This window comes from Aegilops tauschii, chromosome 7 (genome assembly GCF_002575655.3).
Source record: "Aegilops tauschii subsp. strangulata cultivar AL8/78 chromosome 7, Aet v6.0, whole genome shotgun sequence".
Classification (NCBI taxonomy): domain Eukaryota; kingdom Viridiplantae; phylum Streptophyta; class Magnoliopsida; order Poales; family Poaceae; genus Aegilops; species Aegilops tauschii.
The window spans coordinates 564,151,239-564,164,304 of record NC_053041.3 but is presented as its reverse complement, the minus strand read 5'-3'; the positions used below and the strand labels follow the sequence as shown (position 1 = coordinate 564,164,304).

The 13,066-nt window shown below is 47.2% G+C and overlaps 1 protein-coding gene across 1 annotated transcript; it reads left to right on the top strand.

The window, feature by feature from the left end:
- Positions 1–7,966: 7,966 nt before the first annotated feature.
- Positions 7,967–11,291, top strand: LOC141027399 (uncharacterized). The gene is made up of 7 exons (XM_073504407.1): positions 7,967–8,276; positions 8,435–8,550; positions 8,638–8,748; positions 9,099–9,260; positions 9,752–10,245; positions 10,389–10,577; positions 11,015–11,291. Exons 1-7 carry the CDS (start codon positions 7,967–7,969, stop codon positions 11,289–11,291), a joined length of 1,659 nt encoding a protein of 552 aa, XP_073360508.1.
- The last annotated feature ends 1,775 nt before the right edge of the window (positions 11,292–13,066 follow it).

Below are 13,066 nucleotides of genomic sequence, written 5' to 3'. Positions count from 1 at the left end.
GTTGCAGACCCGTTGACTAAGCCTCTCTGACCAGCAAAACATGATCAACACCAAGACTCCATGGGTGTTAGAATCATTACAGTGTAATCTAGATTATTGACTCTAGTGCAAGTGGGAGACTGAAGGAAATGTGCCCTAGAGGCAATAGTAAAGTTGTTATTTATATTTCCTTATATCATGATAAATGTTTATTATTCATGCTAGAATTGTATTAACCGGTAACTTAGTACATGTGTGAATACATAGACAAACAAAGTGTCACTAGTATGCCTCTACTTGACTAGCTCGTTGAAACAAAGATGGTTAAGTTTCCTAGCCATAGACATGAGTTGTCATTTGATTAACGGGATCACATCATTAGAGAATGATGTGATTGACTTGACCCATTCCGTTAGCTTAGCACGATGATCGTTTAGGTGTTGCTATTGCTTTCTTCATAACTTATACATGTTCCTATGACTATGAGAATATGCAACTCCCGAATACCGGAGGAACACTTTGTGTGCTATCAAACGTTACAACGTAACTGGGTGATTATAAAGATGCTCTATAGGTGTCTCCAATGGTGTTTGTTGAGTTGGCATATATCGAGATTAGGATTTGTCACTCCGATTGTCGAAGAGGTATCTATAGGCCCTCTCGGTAACGCACATCACTATAAGCCTTGCAAGCAATGTGACTAATGAGTTAGTTGCGGGATGATGCATTACGGAACGAGTAAAGAGACTTGCCGGTAACGAGATTGAACTAAGTATTGAGATACCAACGATCAAATCTCGGGCAAGTAACATACCGATAACAAAGGGAACAACTTATGTTGTTATGCGGTTTGACCGATAAAGATCTTCGTAGAATATGTAGGAACCAATATGAGCATCCAGGTTCCGCTATTGGTTATTGACCAGAGACGAGTCTCGGTCATGTCTACATAGTACTGAAACCCATAGGGTCCGCATGCTTAACGTTCGATGACGATCCGTATTATGAGTTTATGTGTTTTGATGTACCGAAGGTTGCTCGGAGTCCCGGATGAGACCACGGACATGACGAGGAGTCTCGAAATGGTTGAGACATACAGATCGATATATTGGAATGCTATGTTTGGACATCGGAAGGGTTCCGGGTGAGTTCGGGCATTTACCGGAGTACCGGGGGGGGGGGGGGTTACCGGAACCCCCCGGGGAGTACATGGGCCTTAATGGGCCTTAGTGGGAGATAGGAGGAGGCGGCCAAGGTGGGCCCCCAAGCCCAATCCGAATTGGGAGGGGGGCGCCCCCTCCCTTTCCTTCTCCTTCTCTCCTTCTTCCTTCCTCTCGTACTCCAACTACGGAAGGGGGGGAATCCTACTCCCGGTGGGAGTAGGACTCCCCCTAGGGCGCGCCATAGAGAGGGCCGGCCGTCCCCTCCTCCACTCCTTTATATACGGGGGAGGGGGCGCCCCATAGACACACAAGTTGATTGTTTAGCCGTGTGTGGTGCCCCCCTCCACAGATTTCCACCTCGATCATATCATTGTAGTGCTTAGGCGAAGCCCTGCGTCGGTAACTTCATCATCACCGTCATCACGCCGTCGTGCTGACGAAGCTCTCCCTCGACACTCAGCTGGATCTAGAGTTCGTGAGACGTCACCGAGCTGAACATGCGCAGATCACGGAGGTGCCGTACTTTCGGTTCTAGGATCGGTCGGATCGTGAAGACGTACGACTATATCAACCGCGTTGTCATAACGCTTCCGCTTTCGGTCTACGAGGGTACGTGGACAACACTCTCCCATCTCGTTGCTATGCATTACCTAGATGGATCTTGCGTGTTCGTTCCCCAATATCGATAGCATGCTCTCTCTTCCTATGTGAGGTACAACTCCGGGGGAAACCCCTGACCCGGAGGGTCGGATGTTGGCGGTGCGTTGGCGTCGTTCCCCTCTTGCGGGCATTGATTTTGGAGTTTAATCCAGTTAGTGAGACCAGTGGGTGTGCTGGGAGGTTGGGTGGTGGAAGGCGTCGGTGTGGCGTCGAGGCTTCTGTGTCAACGATGAAGGGGGCGAGTGAATTTGGAGGCGTGACCGTGGTTGTGGTAGTCGCCTATTATTCGGCGTGTCCATGGGATTACCACGGGTTTGTTTGTTGCGGTGAAGTCGAAGCTGTGGCGGCGAGGCCCCTGTGGCAATGATGACATGCAGCAGGTGGTCTGTTCGGTAATCTTTCGCGGCCAGCCTTGCTTAGTTCCTCTTCAGATCTATTCTTCAGAGTCGGAGCTGCACTGCCCTCGGCGCGGGTGACTGAGTTCTGGTACGGATCTTCATGTGTTCTGCACGGCCTCTGCAGCGAGTGTTGGGTCGATGCTCGTCAACAGCGAAGTTGGAGTCGCTTGCTCAGGGATTAGGGATGGCGAGGACGCCTGCTTGGGGAGAAGTGATGACGATGACGTATGTGTGCTAGCTCGGTGAGGCACTCTATGTTAAGGAGTGTGTAGGGTATCTTTTGTGTGCCGCTCAGCAGATTGTGACGGTTTTTGTCCGTTTTTTGTTAATCAACCGGGCAATTCTCTTCTGCTTAATTAATGGATGAGGCAAATTTTTTGCCTCCGTTAAAAAATAATAATTTTTCCCATCTAAAAAAACTATAATTATGCTCAATATTCGGTAGCAATTTGTGTATGCGGAGATGTAAACCTGAACGACCAGCCATCTCCTCGCGATAGAAAAAGAACGGAGGTGTAGGTGCTCCTTTGAATTAGGCTTCGTCCCGCTTTATCAATACATCAGTTACCATGTCCATACAAGTAGAACAAGAGTCTGAACGAAAATCAAAGCAGTTTGCTAGGGCATCAGCACAACCACGCCCAAACGAAAGCATAAAAAAAATAGGAAAAAAATACCACAAAATGGTGAGAAGCTCAAGGGTGTTGAGTCAACGCCAGCTGACGTGCGGCAGTAATCCTCGTGTCCATCATAAGGCCAGGCCAATCGTAATTCCGCTGCTTAGAGAACGGGTGTTAGTGCTGCAAGAACACAAAGAGTTTGAAGACAAGGTCAGAGGCCCGCCTCAAGAAAACCTGCTCAATAACTATCTTGTTACGCACATAGTCCAAGTCAGCACTGTAAAGACTAACCGGAAGAGGTGTCTCCTCCTTCGGGTTTGGTATGCATGGATTTGGAGGAACCCAATCAGGTCCAGGGCCTCTCAGTTGGACCCGGAGCCTCACTGACAATGCTCCTAAGAAATCTCGCCGCATGCAAGAGAAAAAGTTGTGAGAACCAGTCTCTAGAGCCCGACAAAGGAGGTATATTCCAGTCCTAGGGCCATGCCGCTTGATCACCTCTGTCCCAGATAAAAGGCGGTCACGTAAAAGCTGTCAAACAAAGATTTTAATCTTGAGAGGCAGGGAAGTCTTCCATAACGGAAGGATCCGTGGTAAAGATGGTCCAGAACATAAAGTATGGTAGCCCGAGCCAATCAAGAAAACCCTCAAAGAGGACAGCCGCCACAAAAACAGTGTTAGGATAGTCTGCGAGCACCTGAAGGCGGGTAGCAAATAAGCTGGCCCACTCCATCTCACCGCAGTGCTCTTTGTTAACACATGACAGACGCAAGCACTCATATATACGCACATACACTCACCCCTATGAACGCGCGCGCACACACACTATCTCTATAAGCATCTCCGAAAGATCGAACCGGCATGTCATCTTGAGCTTTAGCCAAATCACAGTAGACGCCTCGTGGTCGACAGGGACGCCTCCTCCCACTGAAAGCGTATCGCCGGAAATCCCGAAATAAATTCAGGATAAATGCGTGCATCAAGATTTGAACCATGGTGGTTTAGGGGTATGAGTGTCCTTCTAACCATCCAACCATATGTTGGTTCGCATATGAACGCAGTGCTATGAGATGTGTTAATATAGGCATGTTTTGTCACAATGGCCTATGTTACTTTTTCGTTCATCCAGATTGTACGGCAACAAATGAGCGGTGCCACAACCTGCCTTGTAACGTTGTTTTTAAACTGGAGTGTGTTCAACACCTTTAGTGTTCTCGCCCATTGATATGGGCGGCTCGTGCAACTTTTCATAACTTATGAGGTTGTCCCGTTTAGTGTCATCTTCAATTTCTTCATGGTACGCTTGAGGAAAATTCAAGGGCTTTTTCTTTCCTCTCTCGCAAGGCGACTAGGGAAAGTCTTATTTCCTTCGATCTTCGCTGGCAAGCCCGTGAATTCGCCTACCCTCCGCTTGCCGCTCCGGCAGCCGATGGTGGGGAGGGTATTCCTGGTGCCTCGACTTACATAGGTAGGGTTTTAGTTTTTGCAAGGGCGGCGCTAAGACGGTTGGCGACGCTCTTCTTTGAGTCAGTCTTCTAGGCTCCGATCCTCCTCAAGTTTGTTCGCCGGGATGAATTAGACGGAGCTCCAGCATAGATTCCTGCCAGCTCCTCAGAGCGGCGAGGTTAGGGTTTCTTGTCGTGCGTACGTAACGGCGATATTTGATGTCATGTTCTTCAGATCAATTCAAGGATTCAATGCCAACGACTGTGTCTCCCGAACGTTGGTCCTTAGGGGCACGTGCATGGAGCGCCGACAGCGGTAGCTCGTTCTGACCGCGGCAATGGTCATTCGGTTGTTCATGGACCTCGATGTAATTTTTATTATGTTTGGAGCATTTTATACTTCTGATGAATCTTTATAATAGATCTAATATTTTCACAAAATAATAATAATTGAGATGTGAAAGATGTACTAGCTTTTTAGTTTCATCATAATTAAGAAAAAAAAGGGAAGCAAAAGAGGCAACCACTTGGAGATACTTAGATGTAGCTTTTAGTTTCATCATAATTTTTTGTTGTCCATGTGCGTTAAATTTTACCATTATGATGAATTATACTTCCTCCGTATCGTAATATAAGACGTTTTTGCAATATGCTTGCAAAAACGTCTTATATTGTGAGACGGAGGGAGTAATATAGTCATCAATCTACGTCGATCGGGCGAGATATACACTAAGTATAACAAGAGAAGCAAATGTATCGTCTAAATAGTCAAGATCTTAAAAACATAAGTAATTATAAGCTCAAAATATCGTTTGCTCGAACAAATTAATACAAGTACTAGATCTATGTGTCCCTAGTTCATCGCAAAAATAATATTAACTGCTATAGCTGCTTGTACCGACGTAATCAAGTAGTACTAAGACTAGTCACAGTGGGAAGTAACTTAGAGTAGTAACATGCATATGTTTCTAGTCCATGTTACTACCTTCACTGTGGTTAGTAACATATGTGTTGTGTCATGCATCATTTTATTTATTATGTTGTAGACTCATCTTTTCTTGGTATGTGTGATGTTACAGTAAATAGTTATGTTATCACATGACTCTCTTTCTTCATTAATTACACACCACGTCATCTATTTTGCCTAGATAAATGTGATGTTACTATATATGTTACTCCCATTGTGAGTAGTCTAATAAACATGGATGGATGTATGATCTATGGCCTAATAATCATGCCGGTCCACCACCTCCACTTCCAGCGCTGGTCCTCGGGCGGCGGTGTGGTGTACAACCAGCCTATCCTCAGGGCATTGTCGTCGTGCTTGAGCCCCTTGTCCATGTCGCGGATGCAGGTCCTGAAGTGCGCCTCGTTGCACTGCATGCACTCGCGCAGCCTCGCCGTCTTGCCCATGCACGTCCGCACGTCGGAGCCGGCGCCCGTCGACTGCCTCTTCTCGCACCAATACCGCGCGCTGTCGAACTTCCTGAGGCACCCGCCCTCCTCCATCCGCGTCTTCACCAGCCCCCTCTCCGTGTGGTAGTAGGACAGGACCTGGGTCATCTTGTTCCCCATGGCTCTCGAGCTATGTGCATACCAAAGGGTTCTAGTTGCCAATTGGTAGGTAACCATCGATTCTTCATCGTTCGCTTAAATAACAACAACTTACCCTGTGCGTGCACACAAAGACAACGGACGCGCATACGTATGGCGCTAGGAATTGTATGTTATCCTGAAAAACTTACAACACGTACGGTTTAAAGTTAAGAAAAAGATAACGCCCACACGTGTGGGCGTTAGCCAACTCAATCATACGCCTCCATCGCCGTTCAACAGTTTCTGCACGAATCTTGGCACGTTTTGGCTGATTTTGTGTGCCACGTAGGACAAGTCGCGTGTGTGGTGTGTGAGAGTGTTCGCCCACACGCCGGTTGCCCCCCCCCCCACGCGGTCAACGGTTGGCACTCGGAGGCGTGCGGTGGAACTGCTCTGCGCCCGCACGCCACGCCCGAACTGCGGTTGCCGTCAACCACGTCGCGCACTTCGCCCCTCCTCCCCTCACGGTTCCATTTACGTTCCACTTCATTACTCACCCAACCCACCCCGCAGTTCATTCGATTGGAAGAGAAGGCGAGAGGAGAAGGCGACGGCGGAGGCGGAAGAGTCGACGACATTCGCGGCCGTCGGTGGGACTCGCCAGACCGGAGCGTATTCGCCGGAGTGCCTACAGAGTGAAGATAATGCTCCTTCCCACGGTCACGTTCCTTCCTTGCATTTCTCCCCTCTCCTGTGTGGTCAATGTTCCGCTCGAGATTCATCGAGATTCAGGCGGATTCGCGATGCTCCGGCATTCCCGCCGGCGGCGGACTCCTGTGCTGGTCGTTTTTGGTGGCATTGCACAGTTTGGCCGCCGCGGCGGCGGCTGTCATGCCGGTGTGGCTCGGCCTGCCCGCAGCCACATCCTGGTTCTGCCTTGGGACTGAGCCAACGTTTTTCTATCCATTAGTTATATATTTGTCTCAAAATGCTATTTGCAATCAGTGTAGGAAGTTTTTTGTTGACGAATTTTAGGTTATGATAGTTGCCAATGAGCACTAGATCTAGGTAGTTGTATTTCAAAGTGCAGTATGAAGGTAGACATGATAGTTTCAGTAACTATCTTTACTGGATGGCAACTAATTCCCTGATCAACTGTGTCAGTTGCCACAAATTTGTTTTCCATGTGGCAACTATTTTGTGCACACACTATGGCTGTTGCCATGCTATAGGCATGATAAAGTGTAGTAAATAGGTAGTCATGGCAGTTTCAGCAACTATGTGCACTGGATGGCAACTAATTTCCTGATCAAATGTGTCAGTTGCCACACAATATGATTTCCATGCGGCAAGTATTTCTGTTAACACACTAAGGCTGTTGCTATGATGTAGGCAGGATAATGTGGCAAATTCACTATACCATATACTCAATTTTGTGTTTTGCCATGAAAACTTGTGATATCTGAACATATTTGGCCGTACTACATGGCAACTCATTTTTAATATGAGGTCAGTGTGTGAGTTGCCACATTACAGGTTGTTCAGTAGATGTTTTCAACAATTTCTGAATTGTCTTGCATTTTAACATGGCAATTTCAACCTAGTACATTTGCCTTTGAATATACGACAACTCATTTTTTGTATGAGGACAGAGTGTGAGTTGCCACATTATATGTTTGTGCAGCCGAAGATTTGTGCCTTTCTTTCGTACTATCTCGTGCTAACATGGCAACTTCAGCATTTTGTTTCAAGTGCCTTATGATCTATACATTTTTCAAATGAAGCCAATGTGTTTTGTTGCCATATTTATTGTTGGACAATCATAGGGGGTGTGGGTGTTCATACGATATTGCCTAAACTTTTTGCCACTTTCAATTGAGCCCATGTGGCAAGTACATTCTGTTAGGTGGCAACTGCTTACTTCATACTTTCATTTTCACCCTGACATTTTGCTTTGTTCTTACCTCAGCAGAATGGCTCGCGGCGATCATCAAGACGATGATGATGATTTCATGGAGTTACCGCGGCAGAATCGCGCAACTAGACGGACAACAGACGACGATGAGGTAACTGTCCACCCCCCAGCCCCCTTCCCCCATATGTTTTGAATGTCATGTTGAGTTTGCAATCGTCTGATAGGGTCTAAACCTTCATGATAGTGAAACATGGCAACAAATGATCATTTCTCTGTTTTGCAGAAGAAGAAACGTAATCGCAATAGGGCTTCACAGGAACGCCTGACTATATTGACCGAGGGATTCACCGACGACCAGAAGGGAGCTGCTGCTGAGTTGGGGATGCAGGCTCTGATGGATGTTCGGTGCAAGAATCTAGTGAACCCTGTATGCGACTGGCTCGGTGAGATTTACGAGCCCGCCTCCAGGGAATTTGTGATTCCGGGACGTGGAAGACTGCCGTTAGACGAGGAACCCGTGTTCTGCACGTTGGGTGTGCCCGTGGAGAAATCAAAGTCCCGTATGAGGTCAATAATACGATTGAGGAAACGTTGTTTGCCCGTTTGTTTCCTGGGATGACATCCATGCCGAACACGACCGTGCTGGCAAATTCGCTGGAGGGCATGAAAACCCATGGCGAAGTTTTTAAGATGAAGCTACTCATGTACCTGATCTCAGCTGTTTTTGCGCCGACCACATCTCTTCGCCCAAGCAACAAATGCTTCCCCATCCTGGTGAATGCTCTATCTGTACTCCTTCATTTTTCCTTCAATCTTTTGACTCCTATGTCATCTGTAAGCTAGTCACTGCCAGTTTTTTGATGTTTTCCCATTTTGCTTTCTGATGCAGCAACTTCTTGTCCTGAAATTTGTGTCGTGCAGGCAAAACTGAAAGAAGTGAAGAACATGAATTGGTGTAAGTTCATTGCGGACTTCCTGCATGATGCATTCTCAAACAAGATGTACGAGAAGGGTTGTCGACTCCATTTAATGGTATTTTTGTACTACTCTTTTGCAAACACTCCTAGCTCCTTGAGCATGCATGGCAACCATGATGGTGACATTGTGGCAACTACCATCATAATAAGATGGCAACTGCCAACATAACTAGAATGGCAACTGCCAACATAACTAGATGGCAACTGCCAACATAACTAGATGGCAATTGCCAACATAACTAGATGGCAACTAACACATATAGATGGCAATTAACAGAAATACATGGCAACTCTTTCCTTCTTCATGCCCTCCAACTTGATGATTGAAGGAACATACGTTAGCTTCTTTTTTGCAAAATACCATGATGGCAACTGATTTTTTTTCTTCAAATTGTTGTACATCAGCTCATGTACGTCGATCGTCTTGATCTGTCCACTGTGGACTTTACTGGGATAGGAGGCCCGCCGCCTCCACACAAGTTTGCTGTTTCTGCGTGGACTTATGATGCTGTCAAGGATGTGCTTGCCGCGGACAAGATAACTGATACGAAATATGGGAAACTGAAGGTTAGTTCTGGCTTCTTTCTTTGCATGACATTGTTTTAATTTTGACGCTGCATAACATATGAAAAAATCCCCATACGGCCACCGTATGTGGCTAACAAGAGATGACTACCTTGTTAGCCATGGCTGTCTACGCATGGTATCCATGTATTACGCCACATGGCAACTCTGCCATCCATTTTGAAACTTCTATCCTCTTCCTCTTTTTTATTTTTATTTTTGCAATACATGAATTGTTAGTTAGTGTTCATTGTTTTCTCTCTTTACATGCTAGCTGTTTTTTTGGTTTTTTCCAGCTGATGGCCAAGCATGCTATAGACTACAACGTGTTTGGTGGGCCTCAACTTTGGAAAGTGGATGGACGTGCACTCAGCTCCGTCTTGTCCTGTTGAGGTAATCAAGGATATATATCTATGGTTGTGTTTGGTTTATTTTGATCTTGTGCACGTGACTTTAATACGGGTGGTTACTGATGCTTCTTGTTTCGTGCACAGGCGAGGGCACCTGTTGAGCATCTAATTGGGCAGTTTGCATCCGGAATGACCAGCTTGCTCGGGAAGTTGGTTGAGGGTTGGACGTCCCTTAATGGCTTTGACAGCGACGCAGTTGCGAGACAGTTCACTCCATTTGTTGCAGAACGGACACATCAGCCAACTGGTTGCCGTGGTCGGTACGACTACAACAGCTCGCAGGAGCTTCCCGACACACAAGATGAACTAGATGGAGATGCTGCTCTCGACAAGGACGACGACGATGACATGGAGAACGTGCAACATGACACCGACGATGATGAACATGTCGACGTTCGTGCAGGTGGTAAGAAGGGCAAGGGTGTACCAGATGTCCCCTCATCGGAGAAGGTCAAAGAACAGACAACTGCGAGAGGCAAGGGGGTGTCGCCCTCAAAGAGGGGGAGGGATCCAGAGGAGGTTGGGCAGGGCTCTCCTGTCAAGAGACCTAGGACCGATCCCTTAGCTGCTAGGAGGAGGTTCGACTTCTTTTTTAGTGTTTTGTTTTGTCTATCCTTTCGAACAGACTGACCCCCTTTTTCCATTTGTTTTTGCTAAGCGTGGCAACGATTTTTCGTGTCTGACACTTGGCACCTTTTTTGCCTCTTTCTTATACGTGCAGCAAGGCGACAACTGGTGAACGAGTAGTTACGAAGAAACAAGCACCAACGCCAACCCGTGTTTCTGCTCGATTGAACAAGGGTTCCCCTATTGCTGGTGACACGCATTCGACTAGGTCATCTCCTCGTACGTCGACGTCCAACACCGGTGATCCTGTCGTGTTGCCAGATTTGAGGAAGACAGTCAAGAAGTAGGTTATCCATGTTCTTTCTTCATTGCCATATTGCTATATTTTTGCCTTTCAATGCTGTTGTTCAGCTTGCCACATGGGCTACTACCATCAGTCCCACATCGCAACTGATGTTTCTCCCATGCTCTATTTCTTCTTACTACATGGCAACTCCTGCCTGTTTTTGCATGGCAACTGCTAACCAGGCAAAATGGCAACTCTTATTCCACCTACATGGCAACTACCAACTTTTCCATCTGTTTGTGCACTCATCCACACCTAGTTTTGAAATGGCATTCCTGGCACATCACACATTTCTTACATTTTTAAGATGTCTACCATGGCAACTGCTGCTTGTTACGCATGGCAACTGCTAACTGGTCCACATGGCAACTCTTATTCTACCTACATGGCAACTATCATCTGTTCATCTAACAATGTTCGTGTGTTTTTTTCAGGGTGAAGAAGACTACCACACGCGTGACGAAGCAGAACCCCAGAGACCCACTCGAACGCATACACTCAAAGCTGTCGACAGGTGGCAACTCAGACGTTCATGAGGCGCCAGTGCACAAACCTGCTGTTGCACCATCCACTGTTCCCACTAGCTCTGATGCAAGCGGCCGAACATCTCCGTCGGTTGCAGATGTGCAGGCTACGACAGCAGGCATCCGTACATCTGGGAGTGACGAGTCGGTATCTGCCAGGACTGCTGAAATATTGCCACTGTGCTAGCAATGAAGGATGCTGCTGTGAGCCATGCGACCCGATCAACAAGTGTTGAAGTGGACGCCCCCGAGATCAACCTAAGCAAGGAAGATTCCCGCTCATCTGACACGGATTCCAAGTGCGTGGGTGGTGGCACTTCTTCGTCCATGAAAGAAGGGGTTGAGGCGACAATTCATAATGATATGCCATCCATAGGTGAGACTCTTGGCACAACAGCTCTAGCTTCTGGTGCTCCAGAGGTTGCCAAGGTGACCGTTGCGCGAGCTGGTCTTCCACCTAGGCGTCGTAGCCCCCGCAAGCAATCTGCAGACACACCCAACGTGCCTGCTGTAGCTAGGAGCAGCAGAGGTGACTCTGGTTATGTGCCTGCGTCCACACTATTCCCACCACCTGCCAGAAGCAATGTTATGGACAGAACGGAAGACCGGAGTACAACCGACCCAGGTGGCAAGCCGGGCACGACTGACGGAGCTGAACGTGCGGAGCAGACTGCGTCTTTACCCGCAGTGGATAACCCCAGCTTAAATCTGCGCACTTCTAAGCTCCCAGTCAACATCGGTGTCCCGTACAGCCCAAACAAGAAGATTGTCAAGAAAGCTGCGACTGATACCGCTGACAGCACGCCCCGTCCTACGAATAAGCCTGATGATTCTGCAGCAGCCGATGCAGAAATGTTTGTTGAACTTTCACCCTTGGATTCTACCCAGCAAGCTGTTCGCGGTCCGGCCAGTAGGCAGGAGAGGCCCCAATGGCCTTCACCCCACCGTGCTGTAGCCTTGACATTGATCGCAGTCAAGATGAACCAGTGTTGCAAGATCCTTCACCAGTTGCCTTTGCTTTCCCGGCAGGCATGGCCCCAATGATGGCGCAGCCAATGGTCGAGGGCAAGAAGGCTGTGAAGTTCGCAGAGCCGGTTGTGCAAGGTACATTTCTTTATGCGTTTATCATATTCGTGTATACATCTTTTTAGTCTAACTTTTGTTCCAAGCATTTTTTTGGGTTCTCACTTGTGATGGCAAATGTTATCTGATGGACATGGCAACTGGATTTGCTTGCACGCTGTCACCTACATTTTTCTGTTGCCATACTCCATTTTTCCATTCTGCAAGCACATGGCAACTGCAGTTGATAGATCATGGCAACTGTAGTTGTTGTCACATGGCAACTACAATGCATTGCACATGGCAACTGGAGTTGCCTGCACATGGCAACTCCCTACTTTCTGTGCCTACATCTCATATTTCTGCAACCTTCATTTCAAACTAGATTTGTTTTGTTTTCCAAGGATTCCTAACCCACTTTTTTGATCCGTGCAGCCACCCCTGAGGAGATTACGCCGTCACTTGATGAAGCTTACCGCATGATTGAGGAGGAAGCATTGCAGAGGAAGTCCTCATGAGGTCAGGGCCAATCAAGTTCCAACGTGCCTGCTGAGTCCGTATCTGAGGATACCATTAGAAGTGCCACCACTGGTTCTGTGAGGCACCGTAGGGTAGTTCACGCGCCACCCGTGGATAATTATGAGCTGGAAGTCAAGGCCACAAAGGATCAGAACCAGCTGTACGATATTGTCAAGCGCTTTGGAAATGCGAGGTCCAACAGCAATCACATGAAGGAGCTGAAAGCGTAATGACCACACCCACATAAACCTCTCATTTGCTTTGCTCTTTTTACTATTCATCCTTTTGATATTTCTAGATATGCTTCGTTTATGTTTTATTTCTTTTTTCACTTAGTAGACATGATTCTTTCATGTTATATCATTTTCATACAGCTCATGT